This window comes from Chrysoperla carnea, chromosome 3, assembly GCF_905475395.1.
Source record: "Chrysoperla carnea chromosome 3, inChrCarn1.1, whole genome shotgun sequence".
NCBI lineage: Eukaryota > Metazoa > Arthropoda > Insecta > Neuroptera > Chrysopidae > Chrysoperla > Chrysoperla carnea.
In genome coordinates, this window is record NC_058339.1 from 33,525,404 (window position 1) to 33,543,708 (window position 18,305).

At 28.9% G+C, this 18,305-nt stretch overlaps 2 protein-coding genes across 2 annotated transcripts in view; one reads left to right on the forward strand and one right to left on the reverse strand.

Annotated features, from left to right (window-relative positions):
• Window positions 1–18,305, forward strand: part of LOC123295191 (ankyrin repeat domain-containing protein 29) — a 79,301-nt gene that overhangs the window by 27,307 nt on the left and 33,689 nt on the right. The window lies entirely within an intron of this gene.
• On the reverse strand, window positions 13,893–15,493 carry LOC123295190. The gene has a single exon (XM_044876439.1). It carries the CDS (start codon window positions 15,491–15,493, stop codon window positions 14,342–14,344), a length of 1,152 nt encoding a protein of 383 aa, XP_044732374.1. The 3' UTR covers window positions 13,893–14,341.

Sequence of the window (18,305 nt, forward strand, 5' to 3'; positions counted from 1 at the left end):
AACTTTTATGACAACTTATAGAACATATATTTAGATATCGACGAAACAATTTATATGGGTATTTCCTATTTTTCGATTAATTGGGTATTTCCCATTTTACAAGAACGTATCAAAATGTTTAAAAAAATATTATGTACACTAGTATACATCAAATATGTGATATTATTGTTTCATTGAAATTTTGAAACCCACTATTTTGATAAACCAAGTATGTAATCCTACTAAATTTGCGTCATACTTTTCAAATTTGTCTATCCCTAATAGGTTTCAAGAATGTGGAGTCCTGCTACCGGAATTAAGCACATAAGTGATAGCTAACGAAAAACTAACATCGCTGCTGAAAATAAAGGCCCAAAATCAGTGGGTTTCAAAAAAAATTCCAATAAGATCGGATCAACTTTGCCTATGTTATCAAAAAAATCGAATTTATTAACTTGATGACGTCATCAGAATCCAAAAAATTTAATTTTGCTTTATCACATCCAAACTTTATCCAATTTTGATAAACCAAGTATGTAATTCTACTAAATTTGGATCATACTTTTCAAATTTGTGATCAAAATTAACCTAGTTCTACTAGGTTTCCAGAATGTGGAATCCCGATCCCAGAATTAAGCACATAAGTGATGACTAGCGAAAAACTGGCATAGCAGCTGAAATGAATGACCCAAAATTAGTGGGTTTCAAAAAAAATTCCAATAAGATCGGATCAACTTTGCCTGTGTTATCAAAAAAATCGAATTTTTTAACTCGATGACGTCATCAAAATCCAAAAATTTTAATTTTGCCTTATCACATCCAAATTTTATCCAATTTTGGTAAACCAAGTATGTAATCCTACTAAATTTGGGTTATACTTTTCAAATTTGTGATCAAAATTACCCTAGCTCTAATAGGTTTCAAGAATGTGGAATCCCGATCACGGAATTAAGCACATAAGTGATGACTAGCGAAAAACTGACATCACTGCTGCAATGAATGACCCAAAAATAGTGGGTTTCAAAAAAAATTCCAATAAGATCGGATCAACTTTGACTATGTTATCAAAAAAATCGAATTTTTTAACTTTATGACGTTATGTAAATTAATGAGCGTCTTTTATATGATTCTTTACTAACTTTTTGTTTTACGAATAAAACATACGTTTTGTTTTGCGCCTCTATTTCTGTTGCGCCGGTGGCTGGTGCCTCCTTTGCCACGCCCTAGTTACGAACCTGTATAACTTCAACTATTCCAAATCTACAAAATGACCTAGTGTTATAGAATGTTCAAAATTTTCTCTATATATATTTCGAAAAAAATAACTGTAATCAAAGGTTTATACGCACTTTTCATATTTATTTTTATACAAGCAATCTCTCATTACAATTTTTTGCAATATTTACCTGTACATTCTTTATAAAAACAAGTTGAACACGAGAGGAAATCACGGATTACAGACTAGGCTACAATTGGTTAAACGTTACTTCGATAAAAAAACATTTCAACTACTTCGAAAAAACAATACTTACGTGATTCTTGATAATTTAAATGCAACACTATTTTTCTGGCCAACATAATAAACAGTTAGTTTATTGTACTTATAGTAAGTATTTTTATTTTACCTTTGTGTTCGATTTTTCCTGTTTTTTTAACCATAAACATCGACTTCTTTATGTAATAAAAACTCATATATACCATTTCTCGATAAAGAATGACCTAATAAATTTTTCTTTGTAATTCTTTTGTATGTAACGTTTGTATAACGTTACTTTTGTATGCATAAGGCAAAGCTGTTATTTTTTAAATAGAATACCAAATTTATATACTATATCATGCAGGAACCATCCCAACCTCGCTGATAAAATTTATATAAACCATTCTTTTTAGGCAGGAAGTTTTTTTATAAAAGTTTTCAAACATAAAAATATCTACCGCGAAAACCTAGTCTTTTGATTTGCATTTAAAGTTCGTATTCCCATAATAAAACATTTTCTATACAAATTAAATCTTAGTACTATGAAAAACAGGAACAAAGTTTCTTTTTTTACTCTTGATGTACGACCTTTAACGTTTTATTTTCAATAATATCTTTCATAAACAATTTTTAAACTACTAAATAAATTCTATAAAAATTTATTTATGAACATTTTTCATGGAAGAAAAAAACGGAAGTTTGATAAATGTTTTCATATTTTGTAAATTTATTACGATAATTTACTAATTTTTTGCGCAAGTGTGGCACAAATCAGTAGTCAAAGAAATTATAAAATAGATATCTTAATCTTAAGAAGACTAACGCGACTAGTAAATTTCCTAAATAGGAAAGCAAAATTCATTGAAATTTTGAAAAACACTCACATCTCAAAGGTGCTTGATCAAATATCACGTTTCACCGACGTTTGTGGGTTTGTTAATTTATCAAAACTCGCAGAGAAACGGAAATCTCTCCCTCTATCTTCAACACCTAAATTTTTAATAAAAAAAACTTTTAACAAAAAGAAAACCGACTTCAAAAAAAAAAACTTTTCCAAAACATATTAATATGCACTAAAACAGAACAGTTTGCAGTTTGCTTCATTAGCTTGGCCGACATCGACTTCAAAAATAACAATAATTTTAACTACATTATATTATCGTTATTTTTTTACTTTTTAGTGCATATTAATTTGTTTTGGAAAAGTTTTTCTTTTGAAGTCGGTTTTCTTTTTGGTAAAAGTTTTTTTTATTTTGTGATTTTCAGTGAATTTGAAGTACACTAACTAATTTGTCACTAAAAAAAAAATCATCGAAATCGGTTGGCTTGATATTGAGTTATTTGTCTTGCCGTACATACTTTATGCAAATTTAAGACTTTTATGATTTTCTCATGGATGCCGTTGTCAGAACTGAACCAAAATAAAATGGGACCACACGAGAAGCACCAGCTTTCAAATAGATAAACAATCATCAAAATCGGTTCACCCAGTCAAAAGTTCTAAGGTAACACACATAAAAAAATACAGTCGAATTGATAACCTCCTCCTTTTTTTGAAGTCGGTTAAAAAAACATTAAAATTTTTAAAAGTAAACAAAATATTTCGTATTCTTGAAACATCAAACGAAATAAATGTAATAAAGACGATGTAATGGGTAGGTACTTGTTTTCAAAATCATTTTATTATAAATTCAACCTTGATCATAACATGGACATCTGATAAAATAAAAATGATAAAATAAGGTGGATTATGTGAACGAATACAATACCTATACTTTACCTTTAATATCTATACTAAAACCAATAGATAAATTCAATATTGTTATTCAATCTAAGCATGGTATTAAATTCAACCTTTTTACGTTCATATAAATTACAATTTGACCTTTATTACTTCAGCTCAATTTCCCATATGATGAAAAATAATCCGCATATCCTTATAATAAGAAAAAAAAGAATCTAATACAAATCTGTAATTTTATGACATGTAACGACCTTTTTTTATATATCCTATATCATGTTTATTAATTTTGTTGTATATCCTATGTTCGAAGTCCTTTCATAAGTCGAAATTCTGCATTCTGCATATTTAAAGCAAAGTGCGAATGAATTTTTTCATTTTATACGGAAAGGTGGCTTAAGAGTTCTTCATCTATTTATTTGCAGAGTATATTAAGCTTGAAAAATTAGTAGAAGAAAGCTTTAAGGCAAAATTTTATAAAAAAACCTTATGAGGTTTTTATGAAGAAAAGTAGACTGAACTTCAGATTAACATTAAATAAATAATCTTTGCGTGAGATAAATTTTGGTTTAAGAGTATTTTATGACAGGAGACTAGCCAAATGACAATCATAGCTTCTTTTTTATTATGGCCAAATATCTTATAAATTTTTGAATCTTTAAATATTTTAATTTGTTTCGCTTAACAAAATCGACAAATCATTAAACTGGTTTTTTAAATAATTGAAACTATTATTTGACTGATTTAATGTTAAATGCATTTATGCCTGATTAAAATATACCCCACGTCATGACTCCCACCATCGAATGTAAATATAAATCGATTATAATAAATTATTACATTAAAACGTAATGCCTTTATATTACTTTGATCTGACCGAGATAACAATAACTTCAGAAGAATCATTCATTTACACCCATCACTAATTATGAATTAAAACCGTGATGAAGTTAATTTTATAAGTTTTATTCACTTCCAAAGTCCTTGAAGTTTTAATAGCTGAAACTGTTCTTAAACTATGAAAATAGGGTCATGAAAATTATTTCATAAAGTTAACATATGTATACTTATATTTTAATGTGGGAAAAGGGAAATTAGGTTGGAACAATTCAAAATGGAAAACGAATACCAAAACATATATACGAAACTTGTTTAGTACATAACTTGAAACGAATATTAACCTACCACAATTTATGACTTTTGCATTTATAGAAAGCCAAAACCACTTTGCATTTAAACCAAAATTTATGCACATTAAGTATTTATGAGAATGCAATGATTTTTGTTGAAATGAAATCCATTTTAAACTGTTTTCAATGTCTTATCATTTTTAAAATGTTTAATGTATTATGTTCTCAAATTTCTTTAACATATACACGGTAGTGATAAAAAAATTCTTCTGAAAAATTCAACTTGCGGAACGCGGTTTAAACCTTTTAATATGTCTTTAATTACCAAATTTATCTATATCAGTCTTATTGAAGGTAACTAAAACTAATAATAGATTTTTCGCTTTACTTTAGCACGTTCGCAGTACCTACTACCTTCCTATACAGGAAGTTTTATTTCCTGACTGGGGGAGAAACATATTTAATACGAAAAACTTATAACATAATTTTCTATTGCCCAACTACCTACCTATAAATAATTTTTTGTTTAAAAATTGAATTCCTATGTTTTTCATGGCAAACATGAATTTCAATTTTTACGTGACTTTATTTTTCTTATTTCATTTTGTACGTATATTTGGTATCATATAATCAAATTTAATATTCACAACTCGCATAAAAAGTCATTAATTTCAATTTAAATTTTTTTTTAAAATAAATGTAATACTTATATGTATAATAAATAGGTTATACTGAAAACCAAATCGAGATGATGAAAATAAACCATACAAAAATACCGAATTTTTAAATATATTCCAGCTACATTTTTTTTGTGTTTAATATATAGTAGCATGTTTATGTATAATATCCAGTAGGTATTTTTTTAAACATGAAAATATATAGGAAAATTATATTAATTTACCTATACCTGCAAGAAAAAAAAAAAAAAATATTTACTTAAAGAAAACAAGAGAAAAAAATACAATTTACTGAGTTAATTGTTGAAATACCATGTATAGAGAGTTTTGATGACGCTATAGTTTATTTTTTGATGTCACGTAAGTAAAGAAAGATATCCACTCTTAGATAACTACACATTCATAACTGATATTCCCGTATAATACATATCTACTATAAAATTTGCAACTAATTTGCGCCCTCGTGGGTAAACAGTGATGTTTACAAAAAAATGTTTCAAACAAAAGTTGTTTATTTTTTTATAAGGAACATTTTTTATGCTTAAACTTTTGTTCTATCTCTAACGGTTTACAAGATGGGTCCTACGGGCCCAAGACCCAATTGACCTAACTTGCTTATTTACGTCCTGAGCACGCTATAAAAATTTCAGCTTGTTATCTCTTTTTGTTTTTGAGTTATCGTGCTTACGGACCGACAAACGGTCAGACAACCGGAAATGGACAAATTAGGTGATTTTATGAACAACTACACCAAAATTTTTTTGCTAACATCAATAGTTTTAAGCGTTTTAAACTTGGGACTAAACTTAATATACTATGATGTATTTCATGTAAACATGGTATACAAATATTAAGGTTAAGTGAGATTATAACTCTCGAATCAAAGGTTCTGTACAATAAAGATATGAGTGTATTTGCTTCAAGGAGATGCAATTTTGAATAATACGAAACTTGCATATAACTTTCAATTCGATGCTAAAGTCCATGAATATCCCCGATTTAGCGTGTTCATAAATTCAAAACCACTTCTGGTCGAGGTTATACAAGATTATATATATGAAAACGATTCGATGCAAAATATTACTACAACGACATGATATTGCAAGTTTTAGAGGTTTTTCGAGAGAAAACTTCTCAAATTTCACGGATATTTACAATTATTCCGGTGATTGCACCCTCCCAGATCATATCAGGTTATCACTAATCTTAATTTGATCCTCAATTAACTTGTTATCATAATGGCAAACATTTCCTTTTCCATAGCTTTTACCGTATCGTAAATTTGGTTAATACGCGAAATGAAAAAAGTGTTCATGGCTCAGCCTTACAATAGTGGTTCCTTTTTGATACAATAACTAGTTACGGAGCTCTTATAAAATATAATCTCGATCTTGGATAACTCGTTTATATATAAATAATCGTTGATATTTATATGTACAACCGACAACAGATTTGTAGAATCAAAATTTATGATTTCCTTAAAAAAAATTGATAAATATCGCACTACTAAAAACGAGCCAGGTTTTTTTTTTTTTAAATAAATTTATTTGTTTCTATTGTTGTAAATCTTATCAGATTATTTGATGACAGGGCAAAAAAAGTATGATTTCTTTCTAAATAGTCTAAATAATTCAACAGATGAAAGAAACTCCCGCACTTTAAAAAATGTTAATCCATCCAATCCATATGAATATATATTTGTATTCTTATCTGCGCTTCCACCAAGTGAGACGCCTCACAAAATTGGGTAAACTTTGATTGTTTTTACCCTCACGACGGCGAGGGTTATGTGTTTGCTCGGTATGTATGTATGTTCTTCTATTCCCTCCTAACTACTAAACTAATTATCATAATTTGACAAATGGGATATCGTTGCAAAAGCGTCTTGATTGTCCGTTGGTGATGTCACATTAAATTGAATATGGCGCCTTCTAGAGGACATAAAATAATGAACTAAAAAAAAATTTTCATTTAATGATACCGTTTTAAGTATCAAATGACAGACCGTAGTTAACACTTTTCAAAAATAAATATATTGTTATATTTTATCATGAAATTATAACCACAAAGCAGTTTAAAATGTATGTATTTTCACCTGTTCCTTCCTAGCCTGTAAACTTTCGACGAGTTCGACGAAAAGTAATAACCGTTTTACGTAAGATAACAATGACTTAGTTTTAGTTTATGAACTTTATTTTTTAACCGACTAAAAAAATTTCTGATTCTGAAAAATCAATATAATCGTTTAGATAACAAGGCTGAAAACTTATAGCTGTTATGTTGGCTTAAAAAGAAAAGTGTTTAGCGGTACGTATTACATTTGAACTGTTGATGAAAAAAAAAGAATTATGACACTTTTTACCAATTTTTATTTATTTTATTCATAATTTACCTTTTTTGAAGGTAAAATGTTCCGTATTATGACATAAATTTACTGTGTTTGTACACATCACACAAATTATGGATAGATTGATGGACATTTTTTATATAAAATATTATTAAAAAAAAGGTAATATGTTTGTTTTATTATCAAAATGCTGTCCAAAATAATCTGCTATTATACTTTTTTTTAATAAAACATGAGACCACATATGTAAAACAATGATTGAATGATTGATTAAGTCCCAAGTTTGTTACACTTAAAAATACTGATGCTACAAACAAAATTTTGGTATAGGTTTTCATAAAATAATCCATGATATTTTGAATTCAAGAAAGGGAATGGTGCATCGGAAGCTGACACTTGTCAAAATGTAAAAAAAGTCGATAATTTTTCCTCAGTAAGCCTTTTCCAAATTGGTGAAATCATCCCGCACTTTCATTTAAATTTCTGCCTGGTTCTTTATCCTTCATTCCGAATTTGAACTAAAAAGGGCTGTTGGGTGTACCTAAAAGTAGCAGGGGGGTCAGATCATCAGATCAAAAAACTTGTGCTTAGAAATCTCTACAACCATATTGTCAAAATGCATCTGGGTACAAAACATCATATATGGTTTATATGAGTATATAAACAACACTAGATACTTTTAAAAACATTTTTATAATCTCTTGAGACATAAAAAAAAGATATTCTATCAAGCTTTCTAAACTCTTTGGGCATTAAAAATGACATTCTTTGAACTTTTAATAACTCCTTTCAAAAAATATTCTCTTGAGATTTAAACTTATTTAATAAAAACGTTAAAAGTTTCAATTTAGTCATTTTTCCGAAAAACCTCAATTGCTTTCATTTATATTAATTTACAGGGTATAGCAGCAATCATCCTCTGCGTAACCTGAATAATCTGGATAGTGTTTATTTGTAAATGCGTATATAAACTAAATAACCACGGAAACTATATTTAGGTCACATAAACAACATTTCCTATACTAAACTTCCGTTATACCTACAAATCAACAGACATATTACATACAGTATATTATAATATGTGTCACAAAAAACCACATATTTTTCATATTTTCTGCAATAATTACCTATCAGCAATTATTATTGTATTGTGTTGTATTTGTAATATACCATTTTTATTATTTACAATTATTAAAGAATTTTTTCATCAACAATAACAAATATATCATATTGTTTGTATCTCCATTCAATAATAAATATTAATCAATTTTACCTCTATAAAGTAGCTTGGATGTGTTATTGCGATTTTATTTTCATTTCCTAATAGCTTTTAGAGCAGGCATGGGCAAACGTGGCTTAGAGAAGTCCCTCGGACTCCTAACTTAAGATTCGAGTAAGACAGTGACAACCTGAAATACGAGTAAGACAGAGAAACAACTTTTTTTCTATCTCCTTACTATTAAAGAAACTGAGATAGGTATAGAAGAGTCTTATACCCGTCTCGCTGCCTCCTCTATGGGCAATGCGGACTTGCGTAAAAAGACACACAATAAAGTTATAACATTGGTGACTTCGACTTAAAATAACTAACCCATGTCTGTTTTGGTGTGTATTTATTGTACTTGAGGTAAAAATGCTGAAAATCGTAGTAAAATAACATTGAGCACAGTCAGTACTTGAATTGGAGGCTACTTGATAACGTTATGTGCTGTTGTCTTTTTATTATTTATAATAGTTTCTTATACGCATTGAGTATCTTACACATAAAAATCGAGAAAATATGTTTCTGGCCGCAAAACTCAAAAAATAATCGATATATTGACATGAAGTATTGACAGGTTGTTGCAATTATACCCACGAGGGGTTAAACATACTTTGTTTGCATCTTGAAGTTTTCTCGAATATTTAAAAATAACTGAAAGAAGTGAAAACAAACAATTGACTGAGTTAAATGTTGAAATGCCATATATAGACAGTGTTGATTACACAATCGTTTGTTTTTTTTTTTACTTCATGTAAGTAAAAAAAGAAAGCTACTCTTAGAGAGCTTCATATACATACGTATCATTATTTTATTATCTACCATTTGATGAAATCCTGCTGTTATAACTTGGACACACTGTATAGTCAGACTATAATAACTATTTTTTATGCGAGACACCGTGGAAAAGCTTACCCCACGAATTAATCCATATAAAATCAACATTAACTAACAACTAACATGAAAATAGAGGCCACAAGAGCATTTGAAACTAAAATTTTTCTACAATAAATGTAATATTTCCATATGTAATTAATCATCTTCATAATTACTATTGTTTGTTAAATGGTTGTAATTATTTATTAATAATTATTGTGTTGTTAGTTTCCGTGAAAAATGTTATTATAATTATAATTTTTCTATGTTGCTAATGAAGAAAAAATGAGTTTTTAAACTTATTACAGTAGAATCTCGATAAGTTAAACCTCGGTAACATAAAAACCTTAGTTACTTCAAAAAATACTACGTTCCCTTCCCATCAGAGCCCAAAACCTCTATAGCTTAAAATACGCAACCTCTATAACTTAAATAAATAATTTCTGTTAGGCCCTCAGTAACTAAAAGAAATGTTTCCACAACCTCTATAACATAAAATTGTGTGAATGAGTCAAGCAAAAAGAGCTTTAACAACTGTACGATCATTTATAGAGCAGTGTAGCAACATAGAAGATAATGTATTCTCCTCTCTATTTGTCATTGAAAATCAAATCGATTTAGAAACAGTGAATTTTTTAAAACAAAAGAAAATCACAGATTTTTATAAGTAGACTAAACCTTTAGTTGTTGTTTTATTTTTATGTAATGTAAGTAATGTGAATAAATATGATTACATATGTATTTAATTTTCAGTATTTTATTGAACCCATCCTTCTGATGCATTCAATAACATAGACCCTTGATAACTAAAAACCTCTATAACTTAAAATATTTTTTGTTTCCCTTGGACTTTAACTTATCGAGATTCTACTGTATTTGTTAGACGTAATTATTATTCACAAATATTAATACAACATTATTATAACGCAAATACTATTGATCAACTGAAAATTTCTCTAATACATATACAATTAAGAAAATTTTTGATAAACAAAGCAATTGTCTTAACTTACTTTTTCAAAGTAAATTATTTATTAAGAAAATAGAAATTATTCGTTTCTTTTTCATACGGTACTCTTATTCGGGACGCTCAAACACAATTGCTAAGGCCACGATAATTTAAATGCAACATTTGATTGAATTTCATGGTATTAACTCTACCATTCATTGAAATTAACGCCCGTGTTAACCACCTTATTTAACACGATGTATTGCTACAGCACATGCCAAACGCATTTTTGACACATCAAGCGGCCTTTACCTGAAGTCTAGTAAAACTAAATTTCACCCAAAAGTAATGTGTAAGTTATTAATTTATTGAATAAATAACGAGATTGTATTTAATCCTGAAAGGAATATATTGACAAAATTATATAAAGGAATTACACTAAATTTACAAACAAAAACATACCTGAAAGGAATAAATTAAATTACAACGTTATTTAATAGAATGTCCACTAATAAACGTTTATGATTCTAACACAATATAAATTATAAAAATCTTTAGTTCAGGTATGTCAATTGAAACAAAAGTAAACAATTATATCACTATGGAAGTGATAATAATTTACACCTTCCCCCCCGAAGTCATTTTTTGCGAAGTAAAAGGTGACAGCTTACTGCTATGAAAATAATTTGATTCACTTCTTTTCTTGCCACAATCAACTTCATAAAACGAAGATGAAATCCGGCTTAATATTTTAAAAGGCCCAAGGCGAACTTTGTCCATTTTATTGCGATTTAATTTGTTCCCATTCTCTACGTACACAAGATCTCCAATTTCAAATTGAAAAGTTGTTCGATTTTTGTCAACTCTTTTTTTATTTTCCATAAAACTTCTGGATGAATTAATGAAAGCTTGCTGGCGGTCTTCAGCTAAATCACTAGGTGGTTCATATATTGGCGAAATGTTTGATTTCTTGCCTAGGAGCAGATATTGTGGCTCATAGTTAGTAGAGCTATGAATCGTTGAGTTATAATTTTCAACACATTCAGCAGCAATCGTAGGCCATGCTCGTTTATCTCCATCAATAATTTTACACCTAATTCTATTAACTAGAGTTTGATTTAAACGTTCGTTGAGACCATTTGAACTTGCACAATCTATGCTTGTAAAAACAAGTTGGATACCTCTTCTATTTAGGTAATTTTTGAGTTCTACGGAATTTAGTCCAGTATATTGATCGGCAAGAATCAACTTTATTTTATTATTTTTAGCGATCGGATGTATAAGATTTATAAAATCTTTTGCGCATTGGCTTTTTGTAGTAGAAATCCAAGCATACCTGCTAAAATGATCCACTAGTATGTGCATAAATTTCTTTATAGACTTATTTCCGGCAAAACCACCCACTGTATCTATGGACAATATTTCATAGGGTTCTGTTGCAGGTCCAATTCTTGACAATTTTCCAATCAATCTTCCTCGGCGAGTTTTACTTTGCCTACATGTCACACAGCCTTTACAAAAGTCAATGATAAGTTTATCTAAATTTTTGAAATAGTAGTGTTGTCGTATTTTGTTTCTCATTTGTGCAACACCAATGTGACCATAGTGATTGTGCAACTTGTTAATTATTTCAAGGCCTAACTTTTCCGATACAAAAATCCGCTTTCTTCCTTTTAACATCTTAAATATAATATCGTGTCTACGCTCAGTTCCCTTTGCAGTTGTAAGTTCTCTTCGATTTTCATATTGATCCCTCTTTATTTCAGACAATTCTATTAAATTGACCACTTGAATGACATCTTCATTTTCGAAATATTCTAAAACTGGTTGCCGTGATAGTAAATCAGCGATAATATTTTCTTTTCCTTTTTATATATTATCTGGAAATTAAATTGTGACAAGTAGTGGACCAGATCGCCAAGAATCTCATCAGTTCGTGACTTTGTTCTTAAATTTTCCTTAAATGGTTTATGGTCACTACAAACGAAAAACTTTCGTCCAATAAGATAGTATTTCCAGTATTTAATGGCTTCTTTTATCGCCTTGCATTCTAAATGAATCGTTTCCATTTTCTTTTCTCTTTCTGACAGTTTTCTAGAAAAATAAGCTACAGGGTGTAATAGACCATCTGACTGTGGTTGCCTCAAAGTCGCTCCAAGTCCTTTTTGACTAGCGTCTGTGTCAATGTAAACATCTTTTTCGACATCATAAATTGATAAAATTGGACGGGAACACAGATATTCTTTGATCATGGAGAAGCTGCGTTCACATTCTTCCGTCCAAATAAATTCAGTATTTTTTTTCAGCAATCTGTGAAGGGGCTCAAATTTTTGAGCACTATGATCGATATATTTTATAAAGTAATTTATTGTTCCTAGAACACTTCGAACCCCAGATTTATCTGTAGGTCTTTTCAAATTTTTTATTGCCTTTAAATTTTCTTGTGCTGGTGATATTTTATTTTCTTCAATGTAATGGCCAAGATACTTAACCGATTGGGCTGCAAATTTACACTTTTCGAGCTTTAATTTAAATCCTTCTTCTCCTATTACTTCAAGAAATCTTGAGATATGTTGCATGTGATCTTTCCAATTGCGTGAGAAAATAAGACAGTCATCCATGTAGTTGACGCAAAACTCATCTAGGTTATTTCGTCTTATAATATTTGAAAGTATGCGTTGAAAGATTGCAGGAGCATTTTTCAATCCAAAAGGTAATACTTTGAACATAAATTTCCCGTACTTTGTAACGAAAGAAGTTTTCTCACGGTCCTTTTCTTTTAACCTAATACACCAAAAAGCGGAGTTTATATCAACAACAGTAAAGTATTTACATTTCGAAACTTTTTCCGTTATATCATTTATTGTTGGAAATGGGTAGCACTCTGGGATAGTTATTTTATTTAAGTTTCTAAAATCGATGCAAAGCCTTGATTTTCTTCCATCTTCTTTTTTATATGCGAGTGTTACCGGTGATGCGAACGGTGAATCAGATTCCTCTATTAGATCGGATGCTAGTAACTTCTGTACTTGATCTTTGATTTCACGTTCATCTGGTATAGAACATTTATAAGGGCGGGCCGTAACATATTCATCTCTCATTAACTTTATTTCGGCCTCTCTAGACTTTACTTTACCGACATCAAATTTATTTTTGGCAAAAATTTTCTTGTGATTTTCAATAATATTTAAAAGTTCTACTTTTTTTTCATATCCATCTATGTGATCTAATTTAGGTTTGAACTGATTTTCATTAGTTTCTTCTTGATGGTAAATTCTAATATTTTCAGTGTTTTTCTCTTCTTTTTCATTTTCATTGATTTTACCTTCTTTATTAAAATTTTTAACATCTTTATTATCTTCTTTCTTTACATCTCTATTATCTTCTTTATTGACATCTTTATTATCTTCTTTCTTTACATCTATATTATCTTCTTTCTTTACATTTTCTTTATCTTCTTTATTTTCATTTGTAATTATTTTGTTAGAAATTTCACAAGATTTCTTCTGATTTTGATTACTTCTTCTTATTTGGAGCATCTCATCATTTTTAGGTTTTTGGTATATGTTTAAATTCTCGTCTTGAATTAGTTTAAATTTTTTAATAGCATCTAAACCTAGTAACAGGTCATAAGAAAATTCTGAATTTTTAACTACAAAAGTATTCAAATTGTTTGTAATATTTCCAATTTTAAGCTTTATGTTTGCCCGGGCCGAACTAAAATTGAAACCATTAATTGTCTTGAATGCAGTGTTATGCTTTAACAAACTTGTTTTTAATACATCTACAACTCTTTGATTAATTAGACTCACGTTAGATCCTGAGTCATACACTGCTTTTATTTTCATTTTATCATCAATAATTACGTTTACATGAATTAATGGAATCAAATTATCCGGGCTCTCTAGTTTAAAGAATTTCGGTCAATTTCCATTTTCATCATTTCAGCCTCATTTTCTGAATCAGATTTCGTTTCAATTAAATTAGATTCTTTTTTCTGAGCGTACAGTATTTTATTTCGGCATTCGTTAGAGGGATGAAATCGATTTTTCCAACCAAGAGCTTCACACATGTAGCATGGTTTTTTCAAGGGTATATCAATTTGTTTCTTTTTAGTCGATTCTCCTAATTTTGTTTTTTCATGCCGATTATCATATGGTTTATTTTCTTTCGAACGTTTATTATATTGACCATCTAGCTTTCGGAGTTCATTGTATAATTTTTTTATAGTGTTAATGTCTTCGCGATCTAGCTCATCTTGAACTTGAGATGGTAAACCCATTACAATCAAGTTTATTCTGGAACTCATAGTACTATCACTTTCTACTTCTAAACATAAATTTTCTTTTGTTAAAGCGTAATCGATCAATGAGCCGCCTAAGTATTTATAGGTATATGCTTTTCTGACAGCTGTCCAACCTTTGTCAATAAAAATGGAAAAAAATGAATTTCGCCATTCAGACCAATTAGTTAGACCAAATTTTTTCAAATTTCCTTCATACCAGTGTTTGGCCGATCCAGCGACAAAAAATCGTAAAGCTTCAATCATCTGGGTACCACTTTTTATTTTATTTCGGTCACATTCACTTTCAAATTTAGAAAACCACTCAGAAGGGTTTTGTGTTTTGTCATATTTATCAAGAACAAACTTCTTTTCTATATTTTGCAATTTTATCTCATCTTTGTCATTTAATTTTAATTCTAATTCCTTGATTCTTTTAATTAAAAAAATTTCTTCTTGGAGTTTTTCACTCACATCAAAAAAAACTACAGATTCCTGTAACGGATAGTTTTTGTAGCTAAGGTTTCCATCTTCATCAAAATATTCTTTTTTCAAATCCTCATCTAATTTAATGCCAATTTTTCGGAAACCATTAATCGGTTTAATAGCAGCAATTGCACTTTTAATGGTGGTTTTTGATGATAATACCTTATGTTCATATAAATTTTTATGTTCATCTGGTAAGCTAAACCATAACCGCTTATCTTCGGATAGTCCAGCTAATTCAAAATATTCATCGCTTCTTCTTATTAAGTGGACAAACAATTTTTCCATCTTAAATGATTTGTAATTTAATTTGTAAGTTATTAATTTATTGAATAAATAACGAGATTGTATTTAATCCTGAAAGGAATATATTGACAAAATTATATAAAGGAATTACACTAAATTTACAAACAAAAACATACCTGAAAGGAATAAATTAAATTACAACGTTATTTAATAGAATGTCCACTAATAAACGTTTATGATTCTAACACAATATAAATTATAAAAATCTTTAGTTCAGGTATGTCAATTGAAACAAAAGTAAACAATTATATCACTATGGAAGTGATAATAATTTACAAATGTAAATTTTTTTATATAGAGAAGTACCCTCTCATTGAAAGTTAAACTTTAAAAAATATGTAAAACTAATTTATTTCTATCTCGGAAAATTTTGTCGAACTTCGTTACTGATTTGAAAATTTGCTTTGCAAGTGTTTTAATTCTATAAATATAATGAAATTTCTGGGAGAAAATAGTAAAGCTACAAATTTTGAAGACTTCCGTAATACACCCACCGGCATAACAGTGTTTCATCTGGATAGAATTAAAAAATCTCCGCGTAAAATAAATGTATTAAGATAAAAATTTGAATTACATCTAGGTGTACTTTATTTCGCTTTTCTTTAGAAGGTTAGAGGTTTACGGAATACGGAATACATTTTCATTTTTCAAAAGATACTCTGTAGACTTCTGTACGATCATTGTTCCAGAAGATGCAGATGTTAAAAAGCCAAAATTGTTTAATTTCGTTTTGGTAGTTACTAGCTTAGTCGAAAACTCGCTTGCTTGCATAACAATCCTGAAAAGCGTTATTTCTAGATAAAAGAAATAAATAAGTCAAAATTGACTTATTTTGCGCATTGGATGTTTTTAAAGATTTTCTTACCATTTTTTTTTATAAATTGAGTGAAAATTATAAATGGAAATAATAAATTGAATATGAACGTGTTACAGTCACACACAATGACTGTCATTTATCAAATTGTCAAATTCTCTATCTATTTTATATAAACCTACCCGGATAATATCCTCGTGACCCGACAGGAATAACCTTGAAACAATATCTTCTTTTATATGTCAATGTACATTAAAAAATACATTATCCAAGGTTTATCCATACTTCCATACAGAGTGTATTTAAAATACAGAACTAGAATTATTTTTTTTTTTTTAAATTTCCTTCTATCTTTATGAGTTAGAACTTGTTATTGTGGAGGTGATGGGAAGATATGTAAGGAAAGCGTGAGAAATTTTTTAGTCACAAACAAACAAACGTAATCAAAATTTGAACTAGAAATACAATATATAAAATTACTAACTTTATCAAGTTCCCCAACCTTAATTTTTATTTGAAATTGTTCTGGAAGATTTAACTATTCCTTCAAGGCTTTTCCTCAAGGTATCTTTACCTGAAACCATGTACCAGAAATCATGTCAACTCACAACAAATGAAAAGATTTTTAAATGTACTTTCACATTTATAATGTTAGTAAAGATGATTGTTTATTTTTTTCATACTTTCTTTGACAAACAACATACATTCTTGAAAAAATTAATTAATTTTCTTTTTTCAAGTATCTGAAGAAAATTTCCTAACATAAATATTTGAAAAAAGACCTTGTTAAATAAATTCTTATAACAACATCAAGAGAATGTTACTTCTAATAGGGCGTGAGTTCATAATGAAGAGAAATTTTCATTATTATTTTTTTCGTATTTTTTGAGGATAGATTTTTGGTAGGGTAAAATTTTATGGATTCGGGTTAGCTGCGTCATCATCAGCATTACCAACATGTTTTTGCTAGGTAAAGATGTGCTCATAACATTTCAACAATGGTACAGTGGCCTGGTGGCACAGATATGCCGACACCGGAGGCCGGCTCAATAATTTTTTTGTTTTTCTTTAATTTTATAAATTCTTTTATTTAATTTATCACATATTTACATACTTGGTACAAAAACAAAAAATTAAATTGGTCTCACGAGTCATATAATATTAGATTTAATGTTCATTATTTTAATACAAAAATTATGAAATTTTCATTTTTAATATTACAATCAGTTTGAAAATTCAAAATAGAGTTTTCACTTCTGTCGAGAGTCCTCATGACTGCTTCAGATTTTATTTAATCGTACCCTAATGTCAATAACTTTGTTTTAGCATAAAACCAAACGTTCGACATTCGATCCAAACTTAAAACTCTAAATTTCTATATTATCGAACTTAATTCTTCGCAGACGAAGAATAAAGAATTTCGCGTAATTATGGGCATAAGGTCTACATGTATCATATGTTTTAGCTATAACAAAATGTTATGAAGAATTGTTGTAGTTACAGTATAATTGTGTTTTGTTTCTCAAGATGTTGACCGTCCTAACATATGTTGCAAACTCAGGAATAATGTTTATATTTCATGTTCTAATTTTAACAAATGTTTCATACATTTAAGGTAGTACCAGCATGAAATCACTTTTCGACAGATTTGGCCGAATTTTTTTTTCTCGGGTTTATAATAGCTTTATTTATGAATTCCTAAAATTTCATAATTTTTGACCGTTTAGATCGCGAGATATTTAAAGACAAAGTTCGCGATTTTGAGGGTCATGTCCCATTTAAAGCATGTAAAATGTCCGGTCTCTCCAACTATTTTTTATGATATTATTATATATTGAAGAAAAAGTAGAAAAAAATGTTTATACAATAAAATTCTAAAAAAAAAATTTAGAAATTAATTTTCACTTTCGAGATATTAATTTTGACGTAAATTGATCGAAATTGGGACGTTGGCATAATTATTTCCCATTTTAAACGGTC

What these genes read in the sequence shown, in the direction of transcription:
- LOC123295190 (XM_044876439.1), bottom strand. Translation starts at nt 15,493, where the DNA reads ATGGAAAAATTGTTTGTCCACTTAATAAGAAGAAGCGATGAATATTTT.